The 26,398-nt window shown below is 42.3% G+C and overlaps 1 protein-coding gene across 2 annotated transcripts in view; it reads left to right on the forward strand.

Annotated features, from left to right (window-relative positions):
• The window catches only part of LOC119157537 (vascular endothelial growth factor receptor kdr-like), a 142,008-nt gene that overhangs the window by 97,138 nt on the left and 18,472 nt on the right, over positions 1 to 26,398 (forward strand). Inside the window, exons 13-27 of one of the 2 annotated variants that reach the window (XM_037408549.1) lie at positions 811 to 1,104; positions 3,276 to 3,422; positions 5,090 to 5,215; positions 5,327 to 5,433; positions 6,664 to 6,799; positions 8,108 to 8,212; positions 10,628 to 10,744; positions 14,064 to 14,152; positions 15,430 to 15,595; positions 16,147 to 16,244; positions 17,200 to 17,322; positions 17,431 to 17,542; positions 22,918 to 23,017; positions 23,615 to 23,720; positions 26,099 to 26,223. In XM_037408549.1, the coding sequence (XP_037264446.1) occupies positions 811 to 1,104; positions 3,276 to 3,422; positions 5,090 to 5,215; positions 5,327 to 5,433; positions 6,664 to 6,799; positions 8,108 to 8,212; positions 10,628 to 10,744; positions 14,064 to 14,152; positions 15,430 to 15,595; positions 16,147 to 16,244; positions 17,200 to 17,322; positions 17,431 to 17,542; positions 22,918 to 23,017; positions 23,615 to 23,720; positions 26,099 to 26,223 (1,951 nt within the window). The remainder of the gene's footprint in view (positions 1 to 810; positions 1,105 to 3,275; positions 3,423 to 5,089; positions 5,216 to 5,326; positions 5,434 to 6,663; positions 6,800 to 8,107; positions 8,213 to 10,627; positions 10,745 to 14,063; positions 14,153 to 15,429; positions 15,596 to 16,146; positions 16,245 to 17,199; positions 17,323 to 17,430; positions 17,543 to 22,917; positions 23,018 to 23,614; positions 23,721 to 26,098; positions 26,224 to 26,398) is intronic. The other variant, XM_037408550.1, reaches the window with a different exon arrangement.

Here is a 26,398-nt window from a genome sequence, read left to right on the forward strand (position 1 = left end):
TTGTAGGTGTCTGGCAGCTAATGCAGTAATAGGAATGTGTCTGTAGGCCACACTCTGGTGTTCTACTTAGAACCATTTTTTCTTGTCTTCAAATGGATTCACTTTGCCACTTCAGTAAAACCGGTTTATTTTTTTTTTCTGGAATGAAAAGTTACTGAAAATATGGCAAGAAACAGCTTACTCTTTTGTGGATAGATTGGACTTATGCTTCAAAGTATTTATCTGCTAAATATAAAGCCCTCAAGGACTTATACATCATTAGATCAGTTAATCCATTCAGTGATCAAATAAATACCCACCAAGGTACATGTGATGAAAATAAATATTAGCATTGTTGAAATAAGAGAGAATTGGGAAGGTTGTTCAGTGGTGAAGAAAGGGAGGGTTACTTCTGAGAAATGGGAATACATTTCTTTATTCTTATGCAATTATACTTTTAAGCACTGATTGCAGATAGAAAAAGAAGAGCTCACGAACCCATTTGTCTACCTGGATAGAAATCTCTCTTGATTAAAGTCTCTTAGTCTATTAACTACTTCTATTTATAAACTTTCAATTCATTACTTGACAATGTAATGATTAGAATACTGGGGGCTAGACTACCACAGGTGAGCACTGGGATGCGAGAGGTACATTCATTCCCCTAATCCACAAGCACCAATGCCTGTTTGCACATGCAGATGCGGGTCTCATTAAAATTGGCTCATTCCTTTATAGCTGGGCTGTGAAATTTGACCATCAAGTTGCATCAAGGCAGTCAAAGATCTTCACAGTGTACTTAATCGTAAACATGTTTTCTCTTCCCCCTAGACGTGCCTTTTGGGTTGCAGACAGACCCACAAGTCACAGCCATTGTGGGGAATGACGTCCGGCTGACCTGCCGGGCCTCCAAGTACATCTACAGCCACCTGGCCTGGCACTACCCCTCCTCAGAGGTGGCTCTCAGTGACTCCGTGATCGAGAAAACTGACACCTACTCTGTTTCTCTGACACTGGTCATCACTAGCGTCTCAAAGGAACAGAGTGGCCTCTACAAGTGCAGAGCCCAGAACAGGCACAACAGCACCGACATGCTAGAACAGCACACTCAGCTCCTCGTCAGAGGTAGGTCCTGCCAACAGAAAATGGCAGTGGGACGTGCTATCATTCTGCTGCAGGAGCAGAAATGCTGCACATCGGCTGCTCCCTTTGAAACTTTTCAAAGCAGAAGGTGCCCAGCATTTCTTAGGGGCTGTCCTAATACAGACTGTGTGCTCTGCTTTGGGTTTTTTATTGCATTACTTTATGTGGATTGACACCTAGCCATACGTATTACTCATTCCGCCACTGCTGGTTTTGTATAAAATATTTGCCTTACACATAAAAGTGATTTCAGATACATTTTACCTTCCTAACTCGATGCTGGGTGCAGATATGGTGCTGACTGAGGAGAAAAGGCATCACCCACCATGTTACTAACAGCACAACTCCATCATTTGGGACTGTCACCTCAGATCTGTGTGACTTTGGTAGAAGATTCCACGCGCTTACAGCTGCCAGGATGATACGGATACCTAAATAGATTTGCACCCAGCAGATGTAACCACAAATGTCACTGGTCAAGTGTATAATCAAGTGACATGTACCATTTATTCTGGGTAAGTGGGATGCACTTCATTGTAATACAGTATTTCCTTACTTATACCCAACCCCCCAGTTCTTTTATTTTTGTAAAAATCATAACACTACAGATCCTGAAGCCTGGTTTCTTTGACTATATAAATATAAAGGCCAGGACACTTCTTCTGGCAGAAACTCACTGAAAATCAGTGAAGTTTCTTCTGCTTCAGAGCAAAGAAGAGTGATCGGCTCTAAGCCTTCTCAGAAGAAAAAGTGCTGCTGGAACAGGCGAAGTTATTAGCTACCTTCCTATGGTGAGCAAATACCCAAAGCACAGAACTGGAGCAGAACTGAAATAAAGAGGCACAAGCCGGGGTGCAGAAGGCAGAGTCGTTCAGAAGCTGAACTAGACAGTGATTTTCAAATTGGCTTCTTCACTTACATTAATGGCTAATGAAACGCTGAAGGGACAGCTATGCTGCCACCAGCACTTGTCACTTAGGTACAAACCAGGCTGTGCAGTGCTGGCTTCATCCTTGTTTTAAGTGAATGAGCACACTGCCCATGCAGCCTCCTACCCCGTGCAGCCCACACCACTCGCACAGTCCCTTCCCAAGCCATGCAGGCACGCACACAAGGAGAAAATGCTCGCCCACGCCACAGCTGTGGCTAGCACCGCTCTGATACCTGAGTGGGAGGTGATTTATTTTAAGAAATGGCATGAGCACCTGCCTCTTCCTGAAGTGCGGAGGATGTGAAAAAATCTCACCCTGGTATTAGAGAGTTCTAGTGGTTTGGCTTGTCCCCACAGCGGCACCGGAGCCACCTGTCAGCATCATCTGCACTGGGCTCCCTCTGCATTCAGGCAATTCACTTTTCTCTCCCCTGGCAGATATTTTTATTCACTTAGTCAAATTTCCACCTACACAGACACCTACACATGATGGCTATGGGAAAAACACAGCTAAACTGGGAATACATCCATGGGAGAACTGGAACCTTGATCCCATTCTTCTAGAATTACTGGGGTCTGTTATTTGTCTGGCACATGTCAGCAATGCAATTCTTCTGGAGAACATGCATGGAAATGCCCCTCCAAACCAGCCCTCCTTCCCCTATGCAGACAAGGTCTTTTAAATGTACTGACACCCATCAGCTACTGTCCTCATTGCAGGTTTTATGTATTTTTTAAGCTATGCTTTGTGATTTTATTCATTGCTTTTTAATTGAAAGCAATTGAAATTGAAATTGAAATTGAAAGCAAATTAATTGAAAAATTAACAGAAAGTGGAGGTTAACATGCTTTGAAGGAGGTAGGTAACTGCACTCATGATAGAGGACACAAAATCCTTAGAACTGGTTCCTCTTTGCCTCCTTCTTTCTTTTTTTGTATTCATTTGGTATTTGCTCTACCTACTCACAGTCCTCTGTTTTCTTCAGCGGTTGAGAAACTCAAGGAGGTTCAAGCTGAACCCAAATCTAAGCTGAGTCAGTTTGAAAATAAACCAAATAAACTCACCCACTCCTCCCATAATCTTTTAGGGGATTTTTGCTACCACTCACCAACCAAATCTTTACCACTTCCAGCCCGGAGAGGCCAAAGGAGAGGAGATGGCAGAGCCGAGGGAGGTACCTTCTGAAATTTTAATGTTTACTGTTTTCTTTTGTGACTGTAGCAAAGGCAGCACCGTATGTGATACAAAACCTCACCGATCTGGAGGTTAACATCAGTGGCAAGATCATTCTGGAGTGCAAGGTCAATGGAACACCAGAACCTCAGATTACGTGGAGGAAGAATGGCTACCCCATTTCAGCAGCGTCAGGTGAGTGCACTTGCTTCCCAAGCGCGCGGCGGTATTGTCCGAGATGCAGGATGACAGACTGGCAGCTTCACGTGTAGGACCTACAGCTCCACGGCTACTGCAAGCACGGCTGAGCCAGGATGGTAGACGCTACCCCAGGGAACACACACACAAATCCCCAAATATATTAGACCACTGCAGTAATCTCCAGCTTGGACTTGGAGGTCAAAGCTGCCAAGTGGTTGCAACCCACGCAGATTGCCTTCCACAGGTGCAGCGTTGGTGTCTGCAGAGTCAGCATTAGCACCGCGTCAGCAAATGACGGGGTACAGCATGCTGCTGGTCCCTCTGCTTGGGGGAGACAGCGGCTGTGTACAGAGCTGAGACAGCGAGTGTACCTGCTTATTCGCTGTGTCTGAAAACACAGGCCTGGAGTGCCAGATATCCTTGGGGCCAGGTCAGAAAATACTGCAGCAAATTGTGGGCAGTCACCTCCCAGTCAGGTCCAGGGCATGCCATGGCATATCACACATCCTTCTTTTATCCCCCACAACACAGTAATGAGAACGTGCTCTCAGCGCTGGTACAGAGCAGTACGGGTGCAGTGCTACCACAGGCAGGGAGCATGGGCTCCCTTTCCTGAGCCTGGAATTCCTTCTCAGCACTCTATCCTGACATCTCCTGTAAACCATGCAGAATCCCATGTCAGTAGCTGGTCCTGTGACTTTAATTTTGCATCTTGGACTAGGTAGGAAATCTAGGATCATCCATAATTCAGATCAGACTGTTCTGAGAGAAACCCTTTATAGCTACTGAAATTCTATAAATAATTCTAGAGGGACAAGCATATAACTCATCCAACCAATGGAAACATAAATAAAATATTTGGAAAAAACACCTCAGGGTAAATATTTCAGCACAGTGCATGGCAAGTTCTGTGCAGTACTCTTGTTAACAATAATACGATTCATAGGCAGAACACCCAGAAACTCACAATGTCCTTCCCTTTTGGATTCAAAGCCTGACCTGTTTCCCTATTTCTGCCCCAACATTTCCTTAGTGAAACAGAGGAGATCTCAGTTTTGTGCCACAAAAATGAGGAAAAATTAATTGCGGAAAATTAATCAGGAAAATGAAATGCAGAAAAGCCTCACATAGGTCACATCTAAGCAACCTCTCTTCCCACTCCACCACTAGTGGTGCCTGTGAATCCAGGGTTGCTCCATGCAGTGATTTTTACAGGGATGTGCATAGCATGATTTGCATGTTCCACATGTTAGAACTCCCATCACTTCCCACAGCCTCTGAGACATCAGCTTTCTCCAATAATTTCACTGAGTTCCCTGTTTTTCCAGTGTACCTTATTGCTAACAGAAAACTTATCTTCCCATCACTTCACCAACTTCCATAGTTTTCTCAGGCGCTGCCTGCTCATAATAAATTAATAGCCACATTTGCTGTTGCTTAAAAGATCCCCAAGCAATTTACACAGGTATTGAAGAAAAAAAAAAAGTCAGAGAAAGGCTGTTGCCAGACCACAATGAAGAGCAGCGTTTTAAAAAGCCTCCCAACAACAGCGTGTACCAAACCTGCATGGATGGGAGCTGACTTTCAGTTCTCTGTCTCCTAAAAGTATTTGTAGCCAGGTAGGTTACTGTGATAACACTAACCAAAATGCCTTACAACAGGAATTTCCATGGAAAATAATACCCTGGTCATTGAGCGAGTGAAAAAGGATGATGAAGGGCTCTATGAATGCAAGGCGTCCAACGACATGGGCCAAGACAGCACGTCAGCCTTCATTAAAATCCAAGGTGAGGTCCAAGCTAAGGCGAAATGCATATATTGTGTTGGACTGAGGAGAGCTATTCTTCAGTCATGGACTTTGGCTACATATAAAATTTGGTTGTACATTTAACCTACAGGTTCTGAGGAGAAATCCAACATTGAAGTTATCATTTTGGTCTGCACTGGCCTAGCTGCTACTCTCTTCTGGCTTCTTCTGACCCTGTTCATTCGGAAACTGAGAAAAGTAAGAAAGCTTCCATATCGCACGGAGGGTACGGAAATGGGCCCAGCTCATCCATTGCATCAGAGTTTAGGGCTGAATGTTTGGGGCAGATGGTAGAAAAAATGCAAAATGTTCCTATAAAAATTCAGTCCAAGTTTTCTAGTGATAGTACCCTGACTTCTTAGGAGATCACTTGCACTTTGTGAGATTTCTACCCGCTTCCATAGTACAATAAAATCAGGCTCCCCCCTCTTTATGAGTCAAACTGGCTTGCAAGATTAGGAAACTGAAAAATCCTAAACCCCTCTAAAATGAGGGCTTGATTTCAGCATTTTTCTCTGAAATATAGGTATTAAAAGGGGGGCCCTGTTTTAAGAAAGATCCTAGGATGTTTGCTCTAGAAATAAGCTCAAACCACACAGCTTATTTTGTCTCCAAGTCTTACTATTCTTTCACCTCCTTTGTGTGACTTTTTAAGCAAAGTTTCAGTAAAGTTCCAAGGAATTTAGGACTCGTTTTCCTACAACAAACAGCAAACAGAAAGGCAACCACAGCTCCCTGCTCACCAAACTACAGTCCCAGTGCTGAACCCCAAAACTTGAGTAAAATTTCCCCTCATCCTGCAAATACAGTGATTAAATGCATGTTTTCGTACTTGGCCTCAATTTAAGAGTTGTGGACAACAGTGAATTTCCTATTACATTTTACACCCATGCAAGTCTGCTCACAGGACCCACCAAATCACAATTTCTCAGTTAGCAGCATTAGAAATAGCAGTTTTGACCAGCCTTCAATCAATTTTAAATTGTAATAAGCAATAGCCGTGAAGTAAATAACTATGGAGAATCAAGACTGCAAAACAAAACACTATGAAAATGCCAAAACAATCCATAGCGCCCCGGGAAGTGCAGGTCATGGAGTTCCCCTAGAAAAGCACTGATTTCCTTTAGCAGATACAGGTAGTGGGCAGTGATTGATTTTGTGTCCTCAGAGTGTTTACCAACATTAATCAGTGACACTTCCCAACACCCATGAGTGGCAGGCATACAAAAACATTTATTTCTCAGATATAAAAAAAAAAAGAGAGGCAGGAAGCTGAAGTGATGCATTCATGGTGCAGAATAAATTTCAGAGCTAAGTCTGGAATTCAGGGAACTCCCCAGGCAGCACTCAGTCTTGCAGATGACAGCTCTTTCCCATTAGAATTGCAGGGTAAATATTGTGAATAATTTCTCCACACCCTGTTTTTAGCCCGATGCCACAGATATTAAAACAGGATACCTGTCAATTATAATGGATCCAGAGGAAATGCCTCTTGATGAGCAGTGTGACCGTCTCCCCTATGACAGCAGTAAATGGGAGTTCCCAAGAGACAGACTGCGGCTGGGTGAGTGGTTTGGGTATTAGTACTGTAAAGAATGGTAATTTCTAATGCTCCTCAGTTTCACTAGATCTGTTGTATAACCCAAGAAGCAGCCTACCAGGTAGTGCCAGTGTACTACCACGCTTGGGGAGAGCTGGCAGTGAGTCACAGAATTCAGGATCATCCTTAACAAGGGGTGAAACAAGGGATTTGGTAAGAAAAGCAAAGACGTTGTCTCTCTCTAAAATAGCTATCGTCTCTTTTTCCTTCTTGGAGAAGTGAAGCCAAACTCTCAACAGGGAAGAAAGGCACCTCCAGGTACTGTCCCTGCCAGAAGTATGGTTTCATACCCATAGAGGAAAAGAGAAAGAGAAGACAATCTGAAAGGTGACAGTCTCAGTGAATTTTATTTTGAAGACATCTATCAATTCATCAAATAATCAATTCCTTATCAATCACTTGAACTTGGGTTTAAGTTGTAAAGAGCTATCATGAAAGAATGAACCAAATTTCATTCAACAGCTCAGCTCACTGGATGATGGAGCAAGAAAAAGTAAAAAACAGGTTGTGTTTGTATAAAGAAACAGTAACATCCGTGTTCAATAATGAGTGTAGGGAATATATCTGTGTGTGCTCTTGGTGCTTTAGCTGGAAAACATGGAAGAAGGAGGAAAACAGACAAAAATAATAAAAAATGAGATGATAGTGGGACATAGGGTCAAACTAGCAGAACCAAAAAGCCGGACCATGATGCCTAGCGTACTCTGCTGCACTGTAGGTCTGAGCCCTCAGAGCACACAGGCATGAAAATTCAAATGAAAGGGAAAATTATCATCTTAAATTCCATTTAGTATAGCTTTTACATCAAATAAATGTCAATAACTGAAGGGTTAAGGGGTTCTGAGTGCCTGAGTGCCTTTGCTGGCTATCTCCATGACTGTGATTCATGAGAGATCAGGGTTCCACAAGTCTATGTTTAAGTCAAACTCTGACTTTCCTGGGCTTCAGGACAACTATACGGAATTTTTTTACCCTTAAGCCATATATATGTATTCAGCCCTGCCTTCAGCTGAATGCAGATTTATTTATTCTACTCTGTTCTGTCACATACTGTATTGCATTAAAGTCATATGGATATAAATCACACTGTTTATATCCCTATGCTGCAAATATGTGATACAGGCTTCTATTGACTATCGGTCTACGTCTACGTTGTGCCTGGGCACTGGAGTCTTGTATTCCTTGCACAGCTGAGAACGCATGTTTCCCTCCTGTCTGATGCAGACTGTCGTAAGTCCCCTTTTGGCTCATTCTTGACTCTTGCTTCTCTAGGTAAAACACTGGGTCATGGTGCTTTTGGGAAGGTGGTGGAGGCGTCTGCTTTTGGCATTGATAAATCTTCAACCTGCAAAACAGTTGCCGTAAAAATGCTTAAAGGTACATATCCCTCTGAGATTCTCAACAAGACTCCTCAGGGAACCTGTGGGCAATGAGGTTTCCAGTTCTCAGCTCCAAACAAGTCCCAAGTTCATTGTGTTCAGAAGGGAGTGGGTTTGTCATATGGGAGCAATTAGTCATTATACAGTGGATGTTAACGTGTAGGAAATGACAAGCGGGCTCCATGCTGTGCTGCTGATTAAGTCTTGTATTCCTAGAGGAGGAAAACAGCAGCTTCCAGGTCTGTGGGGTTAGGAGGGAAACAGATTACAGAATGTAATTACATTAGATAGTCTGAAATTGGATATAAGCCTTCGATCACAGCCCTTCCAGATGTAGAACAGTTCAAGGGGCTGAAAAAAAAAGCAATGCCAAGGGAGTGAATTAGAGACAACTTGCTTGCAATTATTGAAATTAAGGAAAGCTTTTACCATTCAGTGGTGGGGAAGGGGGGAACTTGGAGACTATTCTTTCATATTATATTTACATACAAAGCCTCTGCAGACAGCTTGTGAGCAAAGGCAACAGCCAGTACATTGACTACTTGGGTTGGAGGTTTTTGACTGTTCACTTAGGATTTTTGCAAAGGTGCAATCATGCTCACTGGATGGCTTTTCATAGCCCACATTGCTTTGCATTGCTGCTGCATGACAGTATTAACCTCTGCAATGCCATGATTCAGGAACTTCTATCACAGCATTTGGCTTCTGTTGCTAGCTGCCTCTCTTGATGCTCTGCTGCTTCCCATCTCTCTGAAATTTCAAGAACATCAGTTTATCACCTGTCTGGACCTCCTCCAAATCTGGTCTCCCTTCTCTGCATTAGTCAGTATCTCTTCAGATCATCTCTCTTGCTGTTGTTTCTTCTGTTCCATGCCCGTCTCCAGATCCCTGAAATATCCTAGGAGCCCCTGATCCAGACATGCTCCCTTCTCCATCCAAAACTTATTACCCTGGATAGCTCTGGGTTTTCATTCACTTCCACGCTGTGCTTCCCAACTGATCCTCATGTCAGCTCTACCTTGCCTGCACATATTCAGCCAACTATTTGACAGTTCCTCCATCATTTTACATCCTCCTCCCTCAGTGGAGGCAACAGCCTCCTGCTCTAACCTGTCCCTCCCCAACTAATGTGCCCATAATTCATCACTTTCCTGAATAAAGCAGATTCTCTAGTATGAGTCAATCCATTCAGGAAAAAAACAAAACAAACAAACAAACAAAAAAAAAAGGCTCTGGAGATGTCTGCATTTCTGTAATTCTAGCATTATCTGTCATTTCCATGAAGCAGGCTGGTATCAGTTCTGGGTTCAAGTCTAAAACTTAGTGTGCAAGATTATCTGAAACACTTCTGAGGCTGTTCTGTTTAGATTTTGCCAGGCATGTGTTCCAGCTCATGCTTGCCTAAATCAGGGGTAATACCACTCATGTACACACCCGTCTGCAAACACTGTTGACTGAAGAAATCTTGGAGTTGTAACAACTCCTTCTTTATAACACAATTTGGTGAAAGATTTGTTTATGGAGAAGTCTACAAACAGATAAAGAGGTTACATTTGTCAAACCAAACGATCTGTTTCATAACCATTTATTTATATTTAAATCTTACATGATGCAAAAGGAAAGAGGGGAAACAGGACAAAGTCTCTTTTGTTAAAATACATCATGAAAGTTTTGGAAAGAAGGCAGAAGAAACATGCCAGCATCTGAACATTGTTATGGTCTGAGAGTGCCTTCCTTAGCTTTGGCAGCAAAAGAGAATGAAACTACAGTATAACTGGCTAGCCGCTGCTTCAGCAAGTGTCAAGTTCATGGTTCACACACAAATATGGCCCCTTTTGCTTTGGTGGGAAATGTATTTCTTGGGTCAATGAGATCTCACAGGGCTGATATTTAGTAATGCTGTACCTTCTCCAGTACATTTTGGGACCCAACCTACAGATGTGTTGGATTCCTCCATCGCCTGCAGTGGAGAGTTGTGAAAAAATATATTCTGAGGTATAGTAAAGAAGTACTACTAAACTGCACATCATCATTCTAGATGGAGGAACACGCTCTTGTGTGTGCTGTTGTTGCTTGGAGTGGTTGGTTGTTCCTTTGCCAGGCTTGCAAAATTCATTCCTTGCAACGGCTCTCTGGTATCTGATTTGGGGGGAGGGTTCTGCTGCAGGACAGTAACCCTCCATAACCCATGCTAGAGAAAGGAAGAGTCACCCAAAAGATAAAGTGCTATTCCACTTCATAAAGGTCAACAGACAATGAAACAGATGAATTATTATCTGTTTAAGAGTCTGAAAAGCAAAGATACTGCAAGTAACCTGGGTTGGTTTTGTTTCCAAGTATAAACAGGATCTTGCTGTGTCTTGTTAAAAATATCCTGTTGTGTAAAGATGATTCTTTTCCTGTTTATCTTAAGCAGAATGTGCAACTACTAATGAATGCAAGGCTTTAATGTCTGAACTGAAGATCCTCATCCATATAGGACATCATCTGAATGTGGTCAACCTGCTGGGAGCCTGCACCAAAGCTGGAGGTGAGAAGTCCTCAGTAAATAAGGAGCAAAGAAGAAACACTTTTCAGATACAATGTGCTTGGATGTATCTGTGGCGGAGCCCAAGTCTCATGCACGTGCAGTTAATGCAAGCACAAATATTTCTACCTCTCTGGTCACAGGAGAGCCTCTGCTACTGCAGAATATGGCCACATCTCGTCAACGGTTTCTGAACCGTCTTCTCCCAGCCAGTAGTGTCACTTCTCTATTTTCTTTTTCTCTAGCCTTTGTCAGCTTGTTTAGAAAAGGGATTATGGACTGAAGGGAGGCAGGATCCTTAACTGCAATTAGGTGCCCAGTTCCTCCACAGAGGCACTACTGATCATTTCAAAGGTGCACCTCCCTTTTCTTCCCTGCCTTATCAGAATAATGCACCATGCTGAGCACTTAGCTTCTTGAGGCCTCCTTCTTTCCCCAGCACCTCACTCTTGCTGGGCAAGTGCAGGCATTTTTTGGGTAGCACACAGGAAGCCTGAGGCACTCCAAAGCTGAACGGAGCAACAGCATGGACCTTCAAGGAGCTGAGCTGACACTACTGCCTGTACGTCACACAAAGAATCTGCTGCAAAGTGCAGACTTAAACAAAGGACTCCATAAATCTTAGACCTTTGTCACTAAAACATCCCTTCCCTTACTGCCATACAAAGCATCCTTGTCTCTTCCTACACTGTGCTTTAACTTCAGGGTAACAACTCTCGAAGATGTCTCCTTAATGCTTACAGTGAACCTTTAAAACAATCCCCAAAGGACAGATTTAGGAAAGCTGAGGACAAAAACACCAAAGTAAAATTAAACAAGGGGAAAAAGCAAGAGAGATCGTGCACACATCTGTTGTCATCTGAGACTTCAAAGCTATTGTTTTCCCAAGTAACTTGTAGTTGTCCAGTCATAGGGGAAAAAAGAAAACTTCAGTGAGGTAGATTTGGTAGGATGCCAGGAAAGAAATCTTCCCTCCAGCAAGACAGTCCCAGTTCCTCAAGGAGCAGTCTGCAACCAGCAACCACAGATACTGCTGTAATCTGGGAGCCTTGAACGGGGAACTTGCAGGAATTGTTGTAGCACTGCAGACCCCAAAAGCTTGCATGGCAGGATGACCAGGATGACCAGTTTTAGCTGGAGGGTTTTAAGATTCAGATGTGTAAGTGAGTAGCCTTTGCTTGGTGCTGTGAGCACAGGGGAAGTAACATTATGAACGCTGGTGATTCTCCTCTCCTGTCAAGTCAGTAAGGGTGCTTAATACAAACAGGTGCTTAAAACAGCAGCATTGCTAAGATGTCAATAGTCTTTAACCAAAGCACTAATTCAGCCACAGAGTTCCAGCTGCATACTAAGACACATCTCAGTAACTGATCAAATACTGTGAGTGTCCAGTTTCTGAGGAAATTTTTCTCTTGGGAGTCCCTCAGTTTCCTGTTCTCCAGCCTCCTTCATCCTGATTGCCCTCCTGGGTGAAGAGGTAGCCCTCTTACATTCTAGCCACCTAGGAAAACCACTGATGACTCCGGGGAGCAGTGGCCTGAGCAGAGCGGTGCAGCATGGCTTTGCAGGGCACTGAGGAGCCTCTGGGCAGGCGCCGGTTTGTTTACCTTTGAGCAATGCAACTGCAGACTAAAGAAAAATAGCCTTGAGCTCTCAAGACAGACACCAGGATAAAAGTTGCTATTAAAATGCCATTCCAGTACACAGTGCTTTCTCCTTCCTTGTTAGGTTTTATGTAACCATGAAACGGTACTCCTGATGAAGACTGATATTAAATATGCACATATATTATTTTAACAATATAACAAACAACAAATTTTACACCTTGACTGAGTGTCTGATGTTAAGCAGTTAGAACTAATGCATAGTATATGCTTTACAATAAGAAAATGAAATACGGAGAGGCCATGTCTAGGAAGCATTTCAAAACTGTGAATAAATCACTAACTGGAGCTTTAAAGCTGTACTGCAACCTGCATTTCCTCAGGGCATCCATGAGGGACATTCCACTGGAGGTTCTTCAGAACAATGGACCCCAGAGCTCTCTTGCTCACTGCCGGTCCCAGCACTGCTGCCTTTAAGCCCAAGAGCAATGTTGTGTGCTCGGCGCACCACTGACAGCTCTGATCTGGGGCCGGTTGTGTTTTTGCCATCACTGGCACAGTGTTCTCAGGTGCTGAACATGGTACAGCTGCAGTCAACAAGGACTGGAAGTCCTGAACAGCCCAAAGGTCAATCTAGCAGTGCTGTAGGGCTTGTACAAATAAAGAGCCTGGCAGAAATATGCAATGTTGTTATTATCAAGCTGTTGGTTATTATTGCTAGAATTCACCATCTCCCTTTTAATGGGCCAATTGTCAGTCAATACTGTACGCATCAGAGTGCACCCTGGGGACAGACTGCAGGACAGGTCTGTGTCCCCGCTTCTGATACACCAGCTAGAAGCGCTGCTTAGAGCTGCCTCCTCCCCGAACAGCCAAGTGCAGCTCTCAGCACTTTTCCTTTGAAGTTCAGACTCCTAAGTCTCAACTATGCACCTTCTAGACAGAGAAAGGTTTCTGGACATGAAAGTCTGGTTGCTTAGGATTGCTAATAATACATGTTTATATGCATTCTAGTCCCGTGATTTCACTTTATCTTACTTTTGATGGTTACAAAAAGCAGTGATTACACTAAAGGTAAAGAGGATGTAGCTCTTCATTTTCCTAATAGCTCACACTGAAACATAAAAGCATTTTCAAGCAGATCTTAAAAATATGCATAATTGTATTATGCTATTACTGCACTGAACTCTACAGTAGTTTGCACAGAAATAAGAAAGGAAGAAATTGATAGGACTTTCCAGGCTTTCAAAAACTTCACACTAAGTATTTCTGAAACTTTTGATTTAGATCTGTCTATGGTTCTGCATACTTTTATGACCTCTGGTGGCATCAGCTCCACCTAAAAAAAAAACAGTTCTGAAGGCAGCAAAGAAAAATGAAGACTGTTCCATGCTATTGATCTATTATAGGGTAAAATAACCTTAACAGCATATCGGATTTTATATCTTTATTTATCATTCTCGATTTTCCTTTGTTTATAAATAAGGAATAAATACCTTTGCCATCTAATGGGGAAAACTAAGAATCAGTATTCCCTTCTCTCCATAACCACTACTGATTGTGTGCTTCTGGAATGTCACTTCTCTGTTTCCCAGTTTCCTTATCTGTGTAAGAGGAATGACAGCATTTATTTATTTTGAAGAGGATTTGTGAAGATAAGTTAGTATTAAGTGCTTTGCAGTGCTTCAAAACTCATTTGACTTTCACTGTCTTTTTAGGTCCTTTAATGGTCATAGTAGAATATTGCAAATATGGAAATTTGTCCAACTATCTAAGAGGAAAACGAGGAGACTTCATTGCATACAAGGTAAAAAAATGACAGGCTTCTCATAGTTGCAAGGTGGAGAATTAGCCACTGACCACAAGTTGGATTTTTTTCTGCATTGGCACTGAGACAGTTTGGTATTTATATAGGCGCTGTATTTTCTCACCGCATTTCGATTTGTATGAGCAAGAAACGGAAACTTTTTCCCCTGCAGGATCTCACTCTCAACCTCTTCTTTTCTACCACCTACTAAAGAATTAGTTGCAGATACCCAAGTGCTCGAGAGCGTTTGAGAGAGAGAGGGAATTACTTGCGATATACTACGCAGCTCAAGGGGGGTAACAAAGCAGTAGTAAAAAAATGGTATTAATTGAACTAGGAGAAGGTGAACCCTTGCAAAATACAAACCCAGTTTGGGGACTTTTGTTTCTAGGCCCACCCTCCCCAGCTACCGAAAGCAGCCCACCCTTCCGTCATCTGCTCAACCCCATCTTCCGTGTTTTCCTTTCCCCTCTGCCAACCTAAAAGTCTGTGCTGTATGCAGCGAACTGGATCATGAGCACGGTCTGCATTAAACCTAACCAAATGGGTTTGGTTTCCAAACAGTTGTCTGCATCCACACAAACATTTGTGCTAGCACAGACTGGGCTAGCATATGGGGGAAGACACAGGAGGCCAGAAGCAGCGATGAGGAGAGGGCAGAACTATCCCTCATTGCGAAAATACAGCATTGAAAGGGCTCTCTGATCTAACTTCCCCAGATAATTCGGGGTGGGGTGGGGTGTATTTTTGTTATCATTATTATTACTACTACTACCACTACTGCTACTACTACTACTAGTACTATTGTGTACAGACACAAAAGTAAATAAGGTACTTTGTGTAAGAGAAGGAGATTTTCCTGGTACAGTCACTCAGCGTTTCTTTTCTCACCCTTGTTTCCGTGAATTGCAGGGACTGGTTATGTCTCACTCCCCAGGACAGGGTGACTGCACATACCTTGAACAGTGATTTTAGCATGGTTTCCTAGGAAAGCAAGAGGTACAGAATTACAGTATCTCTGCTCATCTCTCAGTCTCACCCAGCCAGCTTCCAGCTAACTTTTATGGTGGAATTTTCTTATCAGTAAAATGGAAGGTTCTGTATTAATAAGTAGGAAAACAGGCTTCATTAGTTCCGCTACTCAGGGAACATCATGTTCCAACATGTTTTCAGCTCATCTTCAGAGGATGCTTTCTCCATATGATACTTGTTACGTATTTTGAATCCCCAGGAATTGCATCATCCAAAGCTAAAAATCAGTTTTATACCATTTCTAGTCCCAGGAAAACTCTGACCAAGCAGAGAAAAGTCTGGATGAGTCCAACAGTGATTTGACCGAACTCATCAAGAGGCGACTTGAGAGTGTAGCCAGCACAGGAAGCTCTGCCAGCTCAGGATTTATTGAAGATAAGAGTTACAGTGATTCAGAAGATGATGAAGAAGGTAAAAGAAACCTACCTAATCCCAGATCTTTTATTGTAAAGATTTCCGTTACTTGGCTAATGCCACACACGCTGTCACATACTTTACAAGCCCTTACATAGCTTGACTTGCTCTTGAAATTGCAAATTCTTTCTCTTGCCTGTGCCTCACTCCAATTTTACACAAAAAGAGATTTGTAATAACGTATGCATATAAAAGCTGCTCCTGTTGTAGAAGAGGGGTAATAGCAATATTTTACCTGGAGATTTGCGGGGTCAGTCTGTTCCCAGTCTAGTCACTCGCTCACTAAAATAGTTTCCCTCACTTTTCTCCCCAGATGTTGTTTTCCCCGTAGCTAACTGACATGATTAATGTTGGATGGAACTTCTTTAATCACCTCATCTTCTGCTTCTAGGTCAATGGTTCCTAAACCAAAGATGTAATCCTAGTAGAGAACTCATGTAACAAAACTCAGATGCAGGGCTGGGATCATCACTGTGCAAGTGGCACCAGTGCCAAAAAAGTTTGGAGCTGCTGCTCTAGTGTTTTGCCATGTCTCTGATCTCTCCTAGATGCTGAGGACCTGTACAAGCGGCCCCTGACTTTGGAGGATCTGATTTGCTATAGCTTCCAAGTGGCAAAAGGCATGGAGTTTCTCGCCTCCCGAAAAGTGAGCTCATTAAAACCTCAGGGCTGAATTTCTTTCACAGAATCATGAGTATCTGATATGAAGAAATCCAAATACACTTTTGAGCCTGAGTAATCTGCTTTGTGCTCTTATATTAAAGTGTCAGAGCTCCATTAGCTCTGGTGGTTAAGCAATAAGTAGCACTGAAGGAGTTGTGAAGAAATATCATCCATCATGTTATTGGCTACAAGGACTGGCATCTGTAAGATGATAGATAGAAGGAGTGAATACAGTCCAATTCTAAGACAATTCACAGAACTGTCTCATAACTAAATGTAGAAAAGACTTCTCATAGAGAAAGATCCTTCTGGTACAGTCAACAAAAGTACTACTGAAAAATAAAGAGGGAGTATCCAGCTATTTATTTGGCTTGTCAGCAAGGTTGAAGACTATCAGCAAAGTTAGCACCTCTTTTGGATTAAAAAAACCGTATGTTTGTAGCCTGTGGAACGTCCACTTTTCAAGTAAATTGAATGTAATACAAATGCCAGAGTATACCCAGAACAGAGCTTGCACTTACCACATAGCTACCATGGTAGCACACACAGAAACCATGAGCACTGTTACTCCCGTCTCACACACACACTCGACTGCATTTGCAATTGTAACAGCTGCTGATTTTTGACGTCTCCCAAATTTCCCAGGAACAATTGCCTGGAAAATGGCACTCCCTTCATTTCAACATAACTGTGACCGTTATTTCACATAGAAAAATCAGAAAACTGTAATACTTGGCTTGTTCCCTGAGCTATTTTCTCTTTTGCATATGACAGTACATTTGCGGCAGATTCCCACACACAGTTTCCCTTTCTAACCTGCTCTAAACAGAAGTTCATTGATCTTTCCATTTCCAAAGAATGTCTCATGATTTCAGCTCTAGCAGGGGCTTGTTGTCCAGGCGAACCCTATAATCTTGCTTCTCCTCATTCCTTCACAGTGCATTCATCGGGATTTGGCAGCAAGGAACATCCTTCTTTCAGAGAACAACGTGGTTAAGATCTGTGACTTTGGACTAGCCAGGGATATTTATAAAGACCCTGACTATGTACGGAAAGGAGATGTAAGTGGAAGAAACTTGAAATGCTGATCTCCAGTTTTTATTCCCCTAGGGCTTCGGCAAGTCAGTAACAACAGTTCTGTCAACATCTTGTGTCTTTTGCATTCTTAGGCAAGACTTCCACTCAAATGGATGGCTCCAGAAGCTATTTTCGACAAAATTTACACAACACAGAGTGACGTATGGTCTTTCGGAGTGCTGCTATGGGAAATATTTTCCCTAGGTAAGAAAGGTTTACAAGCCTTTTTTCCCCTAATTTATGGCTCTATTGCTAAGAAAATCTTTTAACAAAAAGTGATAACATGGTGCCATCTTTCTGTTTCAGTTAGTAAAAGTGCACAGTGCAGATCAGGTATAAAATAGTCACTGGAGTGAAGTCAAAGAGAACTCAACCTGGCAAAATACATGAAAACACTGAACATTGAAGAGGGGGGAACAAAATAAAATCCAGAACCATGGGCCTAACATTTGTAATAACCAAAACCAACAGAGCACAGAGATAATGCAAGCCTCTGCTGCTCGTCAGTGAAATATTTCTTTGAGAGCAATAAAGAAGTTTCCTTGTCAAACCATATTTTCCGCTCAGCAGTCTGCTTCAGGAAACCACAGAGCTCAAAGGTCACAGAGGTTTTCACTGCTGTTGACACAGTGGTCTGATGTTGCTAGTGGCAGCCCATGGAACACCAGGGAGCTTGCCCACATGACATTTTACCCCAGCTTGGTTATCTTCCCCACAAAATCTAAGTAAGATTTTCTAAGTAAGGAAAATGTCTTGGCAGCAGCTGCCACCACGTTGATAGGAGAACCAGTGCTAGGCTGTGTAAGTAATTTCAGCAGCAAACAGGTAGAATGCTTACTCTTCTGGCCATATCATTTGCAAGCCACAACATTTTTGAAAGACTAGTAATGGTTTTCCTTAAGTACTATAGATTTCATCTTACGGTGCTGCTAGAAACCTCAGCCTCACTGAGATCTGGTTACTGTCCAGCAGATAAACCCCTGAAATCTAGACAAGCAGTCTTACAGACAGTTAGACTTTGCCGCCTCAAATTCTCCTTGCAGAGTCGCAAGTTTTGTTTTCCTGAGGGAATTTAGGAATGTCAGCTCTGGCTTTTTAATCAGCATTTGCAGACAAAAGAGTACAAGAACCATTGTCAACTTAAGCTGCTGAATTTTAAAGTAAACTCTGTAATCTCCTACTATCTTTGGTTCGTGGATCAGTTGAAATTAACAATCAGGCTGAAGATGCCAAGTCCAGATCTGGATGCAAAGTCTGGAGCTGCTTCTATCCTAATCTTTGTTTAGGGCTGGCTGCAAAGGTCACAGCCTGATTTCTCTTGTTCATATCAGCACACAAAACAGAAAGTTCACACTCAGATGGTTAAAACAAATGGCAGTTATTGCTTTCTCCAGAGTTCAGCCTTATTTATTTAGAGTTTTGTTATTTTGGTGTAATACTTTCATAGCTCTGTAACAGCCTCACCTGCTGCATGTGTTTTGAAATGCCACAGAAAGACCCGCAATGCCCCAGTTCTAATAGATTAGTCAAGCAGATGTATTCCCATTAGCATGCAGAGACGCACTCAGAGGGGACAGTGTCTCCACTGGGCATCTCCAAGGAACCAAATGAACTGAATACTGATGAATGGCCAGGACCACTGCAGATGGCAAAGTGTTTATATCATTCCCAAAGGTCCTGACAGAGTTTAACAGATGTGAACTTCAGGTCATTTGGCCTCTAATACTGAAGATTAATAAAATTTAAAATATAGTCACTGAAATTCATCTCTATTTTTAACTATTTTAAAAAATAATTTACCTGATTTCTTTTAATTTTAGATAGCCTCTTTTCTTAATGAAGGTGCTTACTTGGAACAATAGACTGTCCTCTTCTGAATTCAGAGGAATCTACTGAATTACTGCAAGGGCTGCCATCTGTAGAGCAGCCTCTGCCCTCGTTATGACGTAGATCACAAACTACTTTCTTCAATCTGTGGCACAGATTCAAAAGCAGTCATTTTCTCTAAGAGGGTTTTTCATACAGATCATCCAGGCATGTCTGTGGTTTGGCACTACTCACATCTACAGCTCACACGATAAATATTTAATTAAGGATTTGTGTCACTGATTGAATTCTCTTATATAAAAGTTTTACAGATCATTGAGAGCCAAGGGATGGAAGTTATTTGTCGCTGCTACAGGGTATGTTTTGGCTCCCATTTACAACTGCTGCTTTTTACTGGGTCCCACAGACTTAGCACCCTCTTTAAAAAAGGAAAAAACACTGATTAGTAAAATGCACAGTTTAGTCTGGACATGGGTCCTTTCAGGGTCAGAAGCTGAATGATAGGCTTCCCCCAGAAAGGCTGACAGCTGGATCCATTTTGGTGATACACAAGGAAATCGGGACTTGTTAATTTTCATTTGGGGCTGAATTTGCATTGAGCATTGCATTATTTAAATGGAGTAAGCACACCTCGTGTCAGGTAATGCCAGCAATGTTTAATAAATCTTGAAATCACTTACATGCCGCATCACAGAATGTCGGTGTCTCCTGGAATTTAAATGTGCACTGTTCAAAAAGCAATCAAAGATAATTATGTAAACAAGAACTGCCTGGTAGTATAACATCAGCATCTTATTATCCTACTAAAATAAAACCAAGATCAAAAGAGTGCTACCTTACCCAATGCATGCCACATCTTTGAGCATTTTGGAAGAGATTTCCCCTAAGGAAAACATCATGTGTAGACCTTACGCCATATGTTTCAGCCTACATTTCTCCTGAGCTGTCCCAGCATCCCAGTCCAAGTTATTAGGCTTATCACATAGTCCAGATGAAGTACAATGCTGAGTGGAGGTGGAAAAGGAAGAGTTCTGGGCTTTTATGGTCTGAGCTGCCTCCAGCTGGTAGGAGGCCTGCACTGGTCAAAATACAAACTACCAAAAGATCTTGCCAAAAATTATTCTTCTTTGCCCTCCCTGTACTTGCTCTCACCAACATATTACAGCTGATATGATCAATGATGTAATCAAAGAAAGGTAACTCAGATTATGAGCTCAAGTGGAATTCTCCATCCCTCCTCACTCAATTGTACCATGCTGCCTTCAAGGCCTCAGTCACAATCAGTATTACTTGCAAGACTGATTTTTACCAATAACCTCTGCTGTGCTCATGAGCCAGATCTAGCCAGTGATACTCAGCAAACTGAGGGGTTTCTTTTGCGCATCAGGATGGTCAGTGTAAAACAGCAGCTCATCAATGGCATGACTCCATTCAGCTCCTCCTTATGGAGATCCGTTGGCCACGGTGGCACAACAATCACAGAATGCAGTCAGAAATGAATGAAAAAGCCATGCAGTCCATCTCTTCTCTAGTGAGGGGTGGTGTTTTCAGTGTTGCCCCAGTACATTGACCACCTAGAGCTAACTAGATCAGGTGGGGTTTATGCTCACTCCTCTTGAGAGGCCGCGCCACTGTTAAATAGTTATGGGATCAGCTGGGCAATACACAGATGTACTTATGATGCCTCAGTACCTTGTAAAGGTTTGCACAGATAAAACCCCACAGATGAAAAGACAAGCTAGTGAGAGTTCAGGAGATCTACACAGACAGCCGTTAAGAAGCTTGGACAGCAGTCAGTGCCCCCAGAGCCTGCTCCTAGCCTTACCCTTTTGTCACAGTGTAACTGTGGGAAAGTGACACTATAGTTTCTATCCATCTGTTTATTCAGAGAGATCTTGTGAGCTGAGAGAGGCCTATTTTGAGATCTTTGGCTGTTGGGTGTTGCCACGTGAGCTGAGCATTTAATTACCGGGTTATTATGATCACAATGGCAGGCCAAAGACATGGGAGGAAAATCAAGATATAAAGCAGAAATGATGCTACTGGCTATTTCCAAGCTATATAACTCCAGGAAACACTCTTAATACTATGATCTGATACTTGCACGTCAAGGGAATTCAAATGTGCTGTGGCTAAGCACCCCTGAGCTCTAAATGTCATCAGAGCCTATCTGCTGTGTTGAGATGCCCTCTTAGGAAGCTGCCAGGATCTTTGCTCCCCAGTGCATAGTTTTGCAGATTAAGGGGTCAGATTCTCAGTATAGAATAATTCTGGAAACAGCCATATTTTGGCACCTTCTTCACTGCTTTTATCCAAAAGATTTCTGCTGTGCTTGTTGTGCCCCCAAGTGCACAGCACATGATGGCATTTCCAAATGGGGGAAAAAAAATGCAGGAAATAGGCAGGAATGTTTTAGGCAGTAAATCATAATATTCCTTGAGGGCTGGATACAGATGCAGATTCCATTCAATCCCCTATGTTAAGACTTGATTAAATTTTTTTCCAAATTCACCATCCAGCCTCTAGGATGCTAAAATGTGAAAGACAAGGGTTGCACTGCATGTGAAGCCTTTGCTGAGAGGGGAGGAAAGCGTACGGATCTTTTAGGTCTATCCACAACAGGTTCAGTAACCTTTCAAACTTCATTGTAGACAGCTCTTGAATTTTTTACCTATGAGGCCTGGATTACTCAGATGTCAGAGCACTTTCTCATATTATATATTTGCTCTCCTTATTTATGGTGCATCACAAAGTGCAGATCCCATACAATTAAGATCATAACCTCTGAAAAGCCCCCACTTGCTCATTAGTTGAAGAGCATATTATATATATATATATATATATATTTATACTAGTCATTTCTCTGAAGATAACCATTTACATAGGAAAGTGAAACAAGTCTCACTCCTTCATTTTGAAAACTGCTAGGCCAACTTCTGTGCAATGTATTAGTTCCAGTCCTTTTACAGAACTCTACCTCTCAAAAGCGATTACAGTTGCCATGAACTGTCCTCCCAGGTTTCACACCAACTAGAGTGGCCCTGCAAATAAGCAGCAGTGAACACACACGAAGAAAAGAAAACAAAGCTAAAAACTTGGAAGATCATTTTTCAAGGAAATTTTACCTACAGGACTGCATAATACATATACAATACTACATCGGTGAACCAGGAGGGGAGGACTATAATTCCACACCTGAGCTTGAACTGCAGGGTTCTCAGGGCTTTCCACAGGAGCCAGAGGCTTACAGCTTCTCTGCACTTACTCACAGGGGCCAGTGAGGCCAGAGATTCTAAGGCAGTGAATGATGAGCAGGGCTTCCTTCATGTGTAGTCACATAGCACAGGATACTAGCAGATGAACAATTCGGCAAACAGTATGTAACAAATTGAATGAGCTGGAACTTTTCTACTACTGACCAAGAGGTCATTTGAAGTCTCAAACTAAGACAGTTTTATTTCTCTTCTGCCATATTTCACCTTGGAGTGGTCCTGGTTGTATCATAAATGCATGGATTTATGGGACAGCATGATTGAAATCTCTAAAGAGACAGAGCGAATCTGTAACAGATTTCCAAACAAAATGTGTAGATAGTAAGTGATCACAGCCTCTTCTTTGCTCTAGCTTCTTTTACTGTCAGACTGTAGGTAATCTCAAATGCTCAGCAGAAATAACTGATACGTGTTTAATTCACTGGACTGGGAAACAGAGATTGTGCCGTTCTGGAGCCTCCTCCTTATTTCTCCTATCAGGTGCTTCACCATACCCTGGAGTGCAGATAGATGAAGACTTTTGCCGACGGCTCAAAGAAGGAACTCGGATGAGATCTCCAGAGTACTCTACTCCAGAAGTGTAAGAGCTCCTGGTTTTCTATTGAGAGCTGATACATTTAATTTAAGTATTACTAAAGAGATTGTATTTAAGTGCGGAGAGGGAAGGAGACCTCATCAGATGACAGCTATTTATTTTATATTTTGTTTTCAGTAAATGTTGTAGTTGTGCATATCTTGGGTGTCCTGATACCACGGACCAAGTCAGCTTGACCTTTGCCAACAACAAGATTAACAGATCCCGCCCCCCCTGCCGCCAGTCAGTTGTAGTTCATGAATCTCAGTTCAGGAGATTACTGTGTCTGCCTTGATTTCCAGTTCTGTGACAGGAACTAAGCATCCATAACTATGATTTATTTCAGCGATATCAGTGGGGCCCAGCAGTCAAGTTTTAAGTTAGGTGAAAATAAGAAGCCTACAGATTCAGCTGAGGCAGGAATATAGAAGGAAAAAGCATTCCATGTGGAAACTGGAATAGAATTTCAGTACATGGAGATTTGAACTTGTCTTAATTCAAAACTATCCAAACAATGACCAAAACAAGGAGCAGCAGAAAGAAACAGCTAGAAAACAAAGCTCCTATCCTTTTCCTTTCTTAATACCTGTGGTTTATATCTAGCTACCAGACGATGCTGGATTGTTGGCATGGAGTCCCCACAGAGAGGCCTACTTTCACTGAGCTTGTGGAGCGCTTAGGAGATCTTCTTCAAGCCAACGTACAGCAGGTACAGCAATACAAACATTTCTTCAACAAATGTGCACATATAGATGTATATATATGTGGATATGTGTAGGTGTGTACACAAGTAAAGACTATGTTGAGCAGTAGTATTAGATTTGAGTTCATAACAGAGGTCACAAGGAAAATGGCTACTGGAATGAGTAAAGAAAATGTGAACTATTCAAAGGGGATTATATTTCAAAACCAGATGTTTATCCATCCATAATAAGCAGAAACTTACATTAATTAAAAAAAGGCTCAGTTGCCCCTTAGAGGAACAATAGTGCTTTATCTCACAACCAATTTTAATTAGATTCCAACATAGTAAACTGCTGTAGTGGGCTGACCCTGGCTGGGTGCCTGGCACCCACCAAGCTGCTCTGTCACCCCTCCTCAGCTGGGCAGGGGAGAGACAATATAACAAAAGGCTCCTGGGTTGAGATAAGGTCAGGGAGATCACTCAGCAACTACCGTCATGGGCAAAACAGACTCGACTTGGGGAAAATTAATTTAATTTATTGCCAATCAAATCAGAGTAGGGTAATGAGAAATAAAATCAAATCTTAAAACACCTTCTCCCCACTCCTCCCTTCTTCCTGGGCTCAACTTCACTCCTGATTTCTTTCCCTCCTCCCCTTTGAGTGGCGCAGGGGCACAGGGAAGGGGGCTGTGGTCAGTCCATCACACTGTCTCTGCTGCTCCTTCCTCCTCACACTCTGCCCCCACTCCAGCATGGGTCCCCCCATGGGAGACAGCCGTCCATGAACTTCTCCAACTTGAGTCCTTCCTATGGGCTGCAGTTCTCCCCACGCTGCCCCAGCCTGGGTCCCTCGCACAGGGTGCAGTGCTTCAGGAACAGACTGCTCCAGACCAGACACGGGGGAAGCTTCTGGCAGCTTCTCACGGAAGCCACCCTTTGTAGCCCCCCCCACTGCTACCAAAACCTTGCCACACAAACCCGATACAACTGCCAGTAGTTGGTCTGAACTTTCTCGTTTTCTGACCTTATGCTTATCAGTGCTCTTAGGAGCTTTCAAATGATGCAGTTTAAAGCTCAGAAAGTCAATTGGACAATTATTCATTTCATAGTAGTTAAATCAGTTGTTTTCTTTGTCAGTAAAAACAACTAGACCAGTTATGTAACTGTCAATTTAATTTAAGAAGAAACCAAACACTCTCCTCCAGCTCCATTCTGTTTGTAAACAAATTTAGTGAAGCTAAGTTGAAGAGGGCCCAGCTTGCAATATGAAAAGCTAGTGAGTTTTATGCTATAACCAAAGTAAATTAAGGAGACATAAAAACCATGATAAGGGAATAGGGCACTTAACAGCTTCTCAAAATTAAAAAAAAAAAAAAAAGCACAGGGAAATTTGGATAAATAGTTTCAGGACTTAAAGGAAGACTAATTTCTGAAGATTACTGCAGGGGTGTAATGACAATGTAGAGCTTAATAAGATGTGCAGCATCAATTTCTTGTAAGGACAAATAATAAAATCCTTTAGGGCTACCATTTTAAAGACCATCTCTTCCTAAGCTGCAACTCCTTAAGTTGAATATAAGCAAAAAGTCTATGCATAGGCAACATTCTTTTACCAATTCCAAAATCTGTTAAAGTCATATCAGCCATAGGGGTTTCGTGACTTCATGCTGCTCCCTCCCTTCTCCCAAACTTAAGTCTTAAAGTTGGATTTAGGTGTCCCTGGGACTGGTGCCTTGGAATTCCCCAAAAGGCCAATGCGATGACAATAGAGGACTGCTTTCCTGAAGTGCAGATCAGTGAAATTCTGTTCACCTTCACTAAGGCTGAACAGCCACACATCTGGAATGTGGTAACGATCACAAAGAAATTGCTGCAAACACATCAAAGATGCTGCTGTGAAAGCCAGCAAAGCCAGCTACTTTTAAATGGGTTGCACATATACTGACATCCTCAATACAACTGTCACATTGCTATGTGAGGGACATTTAGAAGTCTGGTAACTGCTATAAAGACCAGTGAAGCAATACCTTGGGCTGAGAGGCCTGGAAGAGAAAACACGCTAACTGCAGATGAGTACTGGAACATGAGAGACCGTTTTCAGCCATTCCACATCACAGGTTTCACAAAGTGTACTGTTTTCCTACTACAAAGCCTCCTACACAGTAAATGTTGGATAAAGCTACACATTCTAACTTCCCCATGTTGTGAAAAACAACATCATCACTTTGAAGAAACATCACAAGTAAAGTTAAAATAAAATCTAGTCTTTTCTCAATGTAAAGCTCTGTAGAATAAAATAACCTTTTACATCTGAGAGAACATACAAAATCAAAAAATACAAATACAAAAAAAAAATTGATGCTTTACCACCTTTGTGTTCTTTTATGTTATGAATTATATAGGATGGTAAAGACTATATTCCACTGAACATCACCTTGTGTCCTGATGGAGAATCTAACTCCAAAACTTGCCCTGTGGAAGAAAACTTGAACAACTGTGTTAATCGCTGGAGTGCAGTGGAAACCGGGTAAGAAAATTATATACAGGAGGTGAAAGGGAAAGAAAGATTTCATATAGCTGGGCAGTCTTTGTTGTCCTCTCTCAACATGGCTGTTTTAAGGGAGTTGGACAGCCACATTTGTCAGGGTATTGTTTATGAGTTACAAGAGATGAAAAAGAAAACTGGTCCAGGAAACTGAGCT

The sequence above is a fragment of the Falco rusticolus genome, chromosome 14 (assembly GCF_015220075.1).
Source record: "Falco rusticolus isolate bFalRus1 chromosome 14, bFalRus1.pri, whole genome shotgun sequence".
NCBI lineage: Eukaryota > Metazoa > Chordata > Aves > Falconiformes > Falconidae > Falco > Falco rusticolus.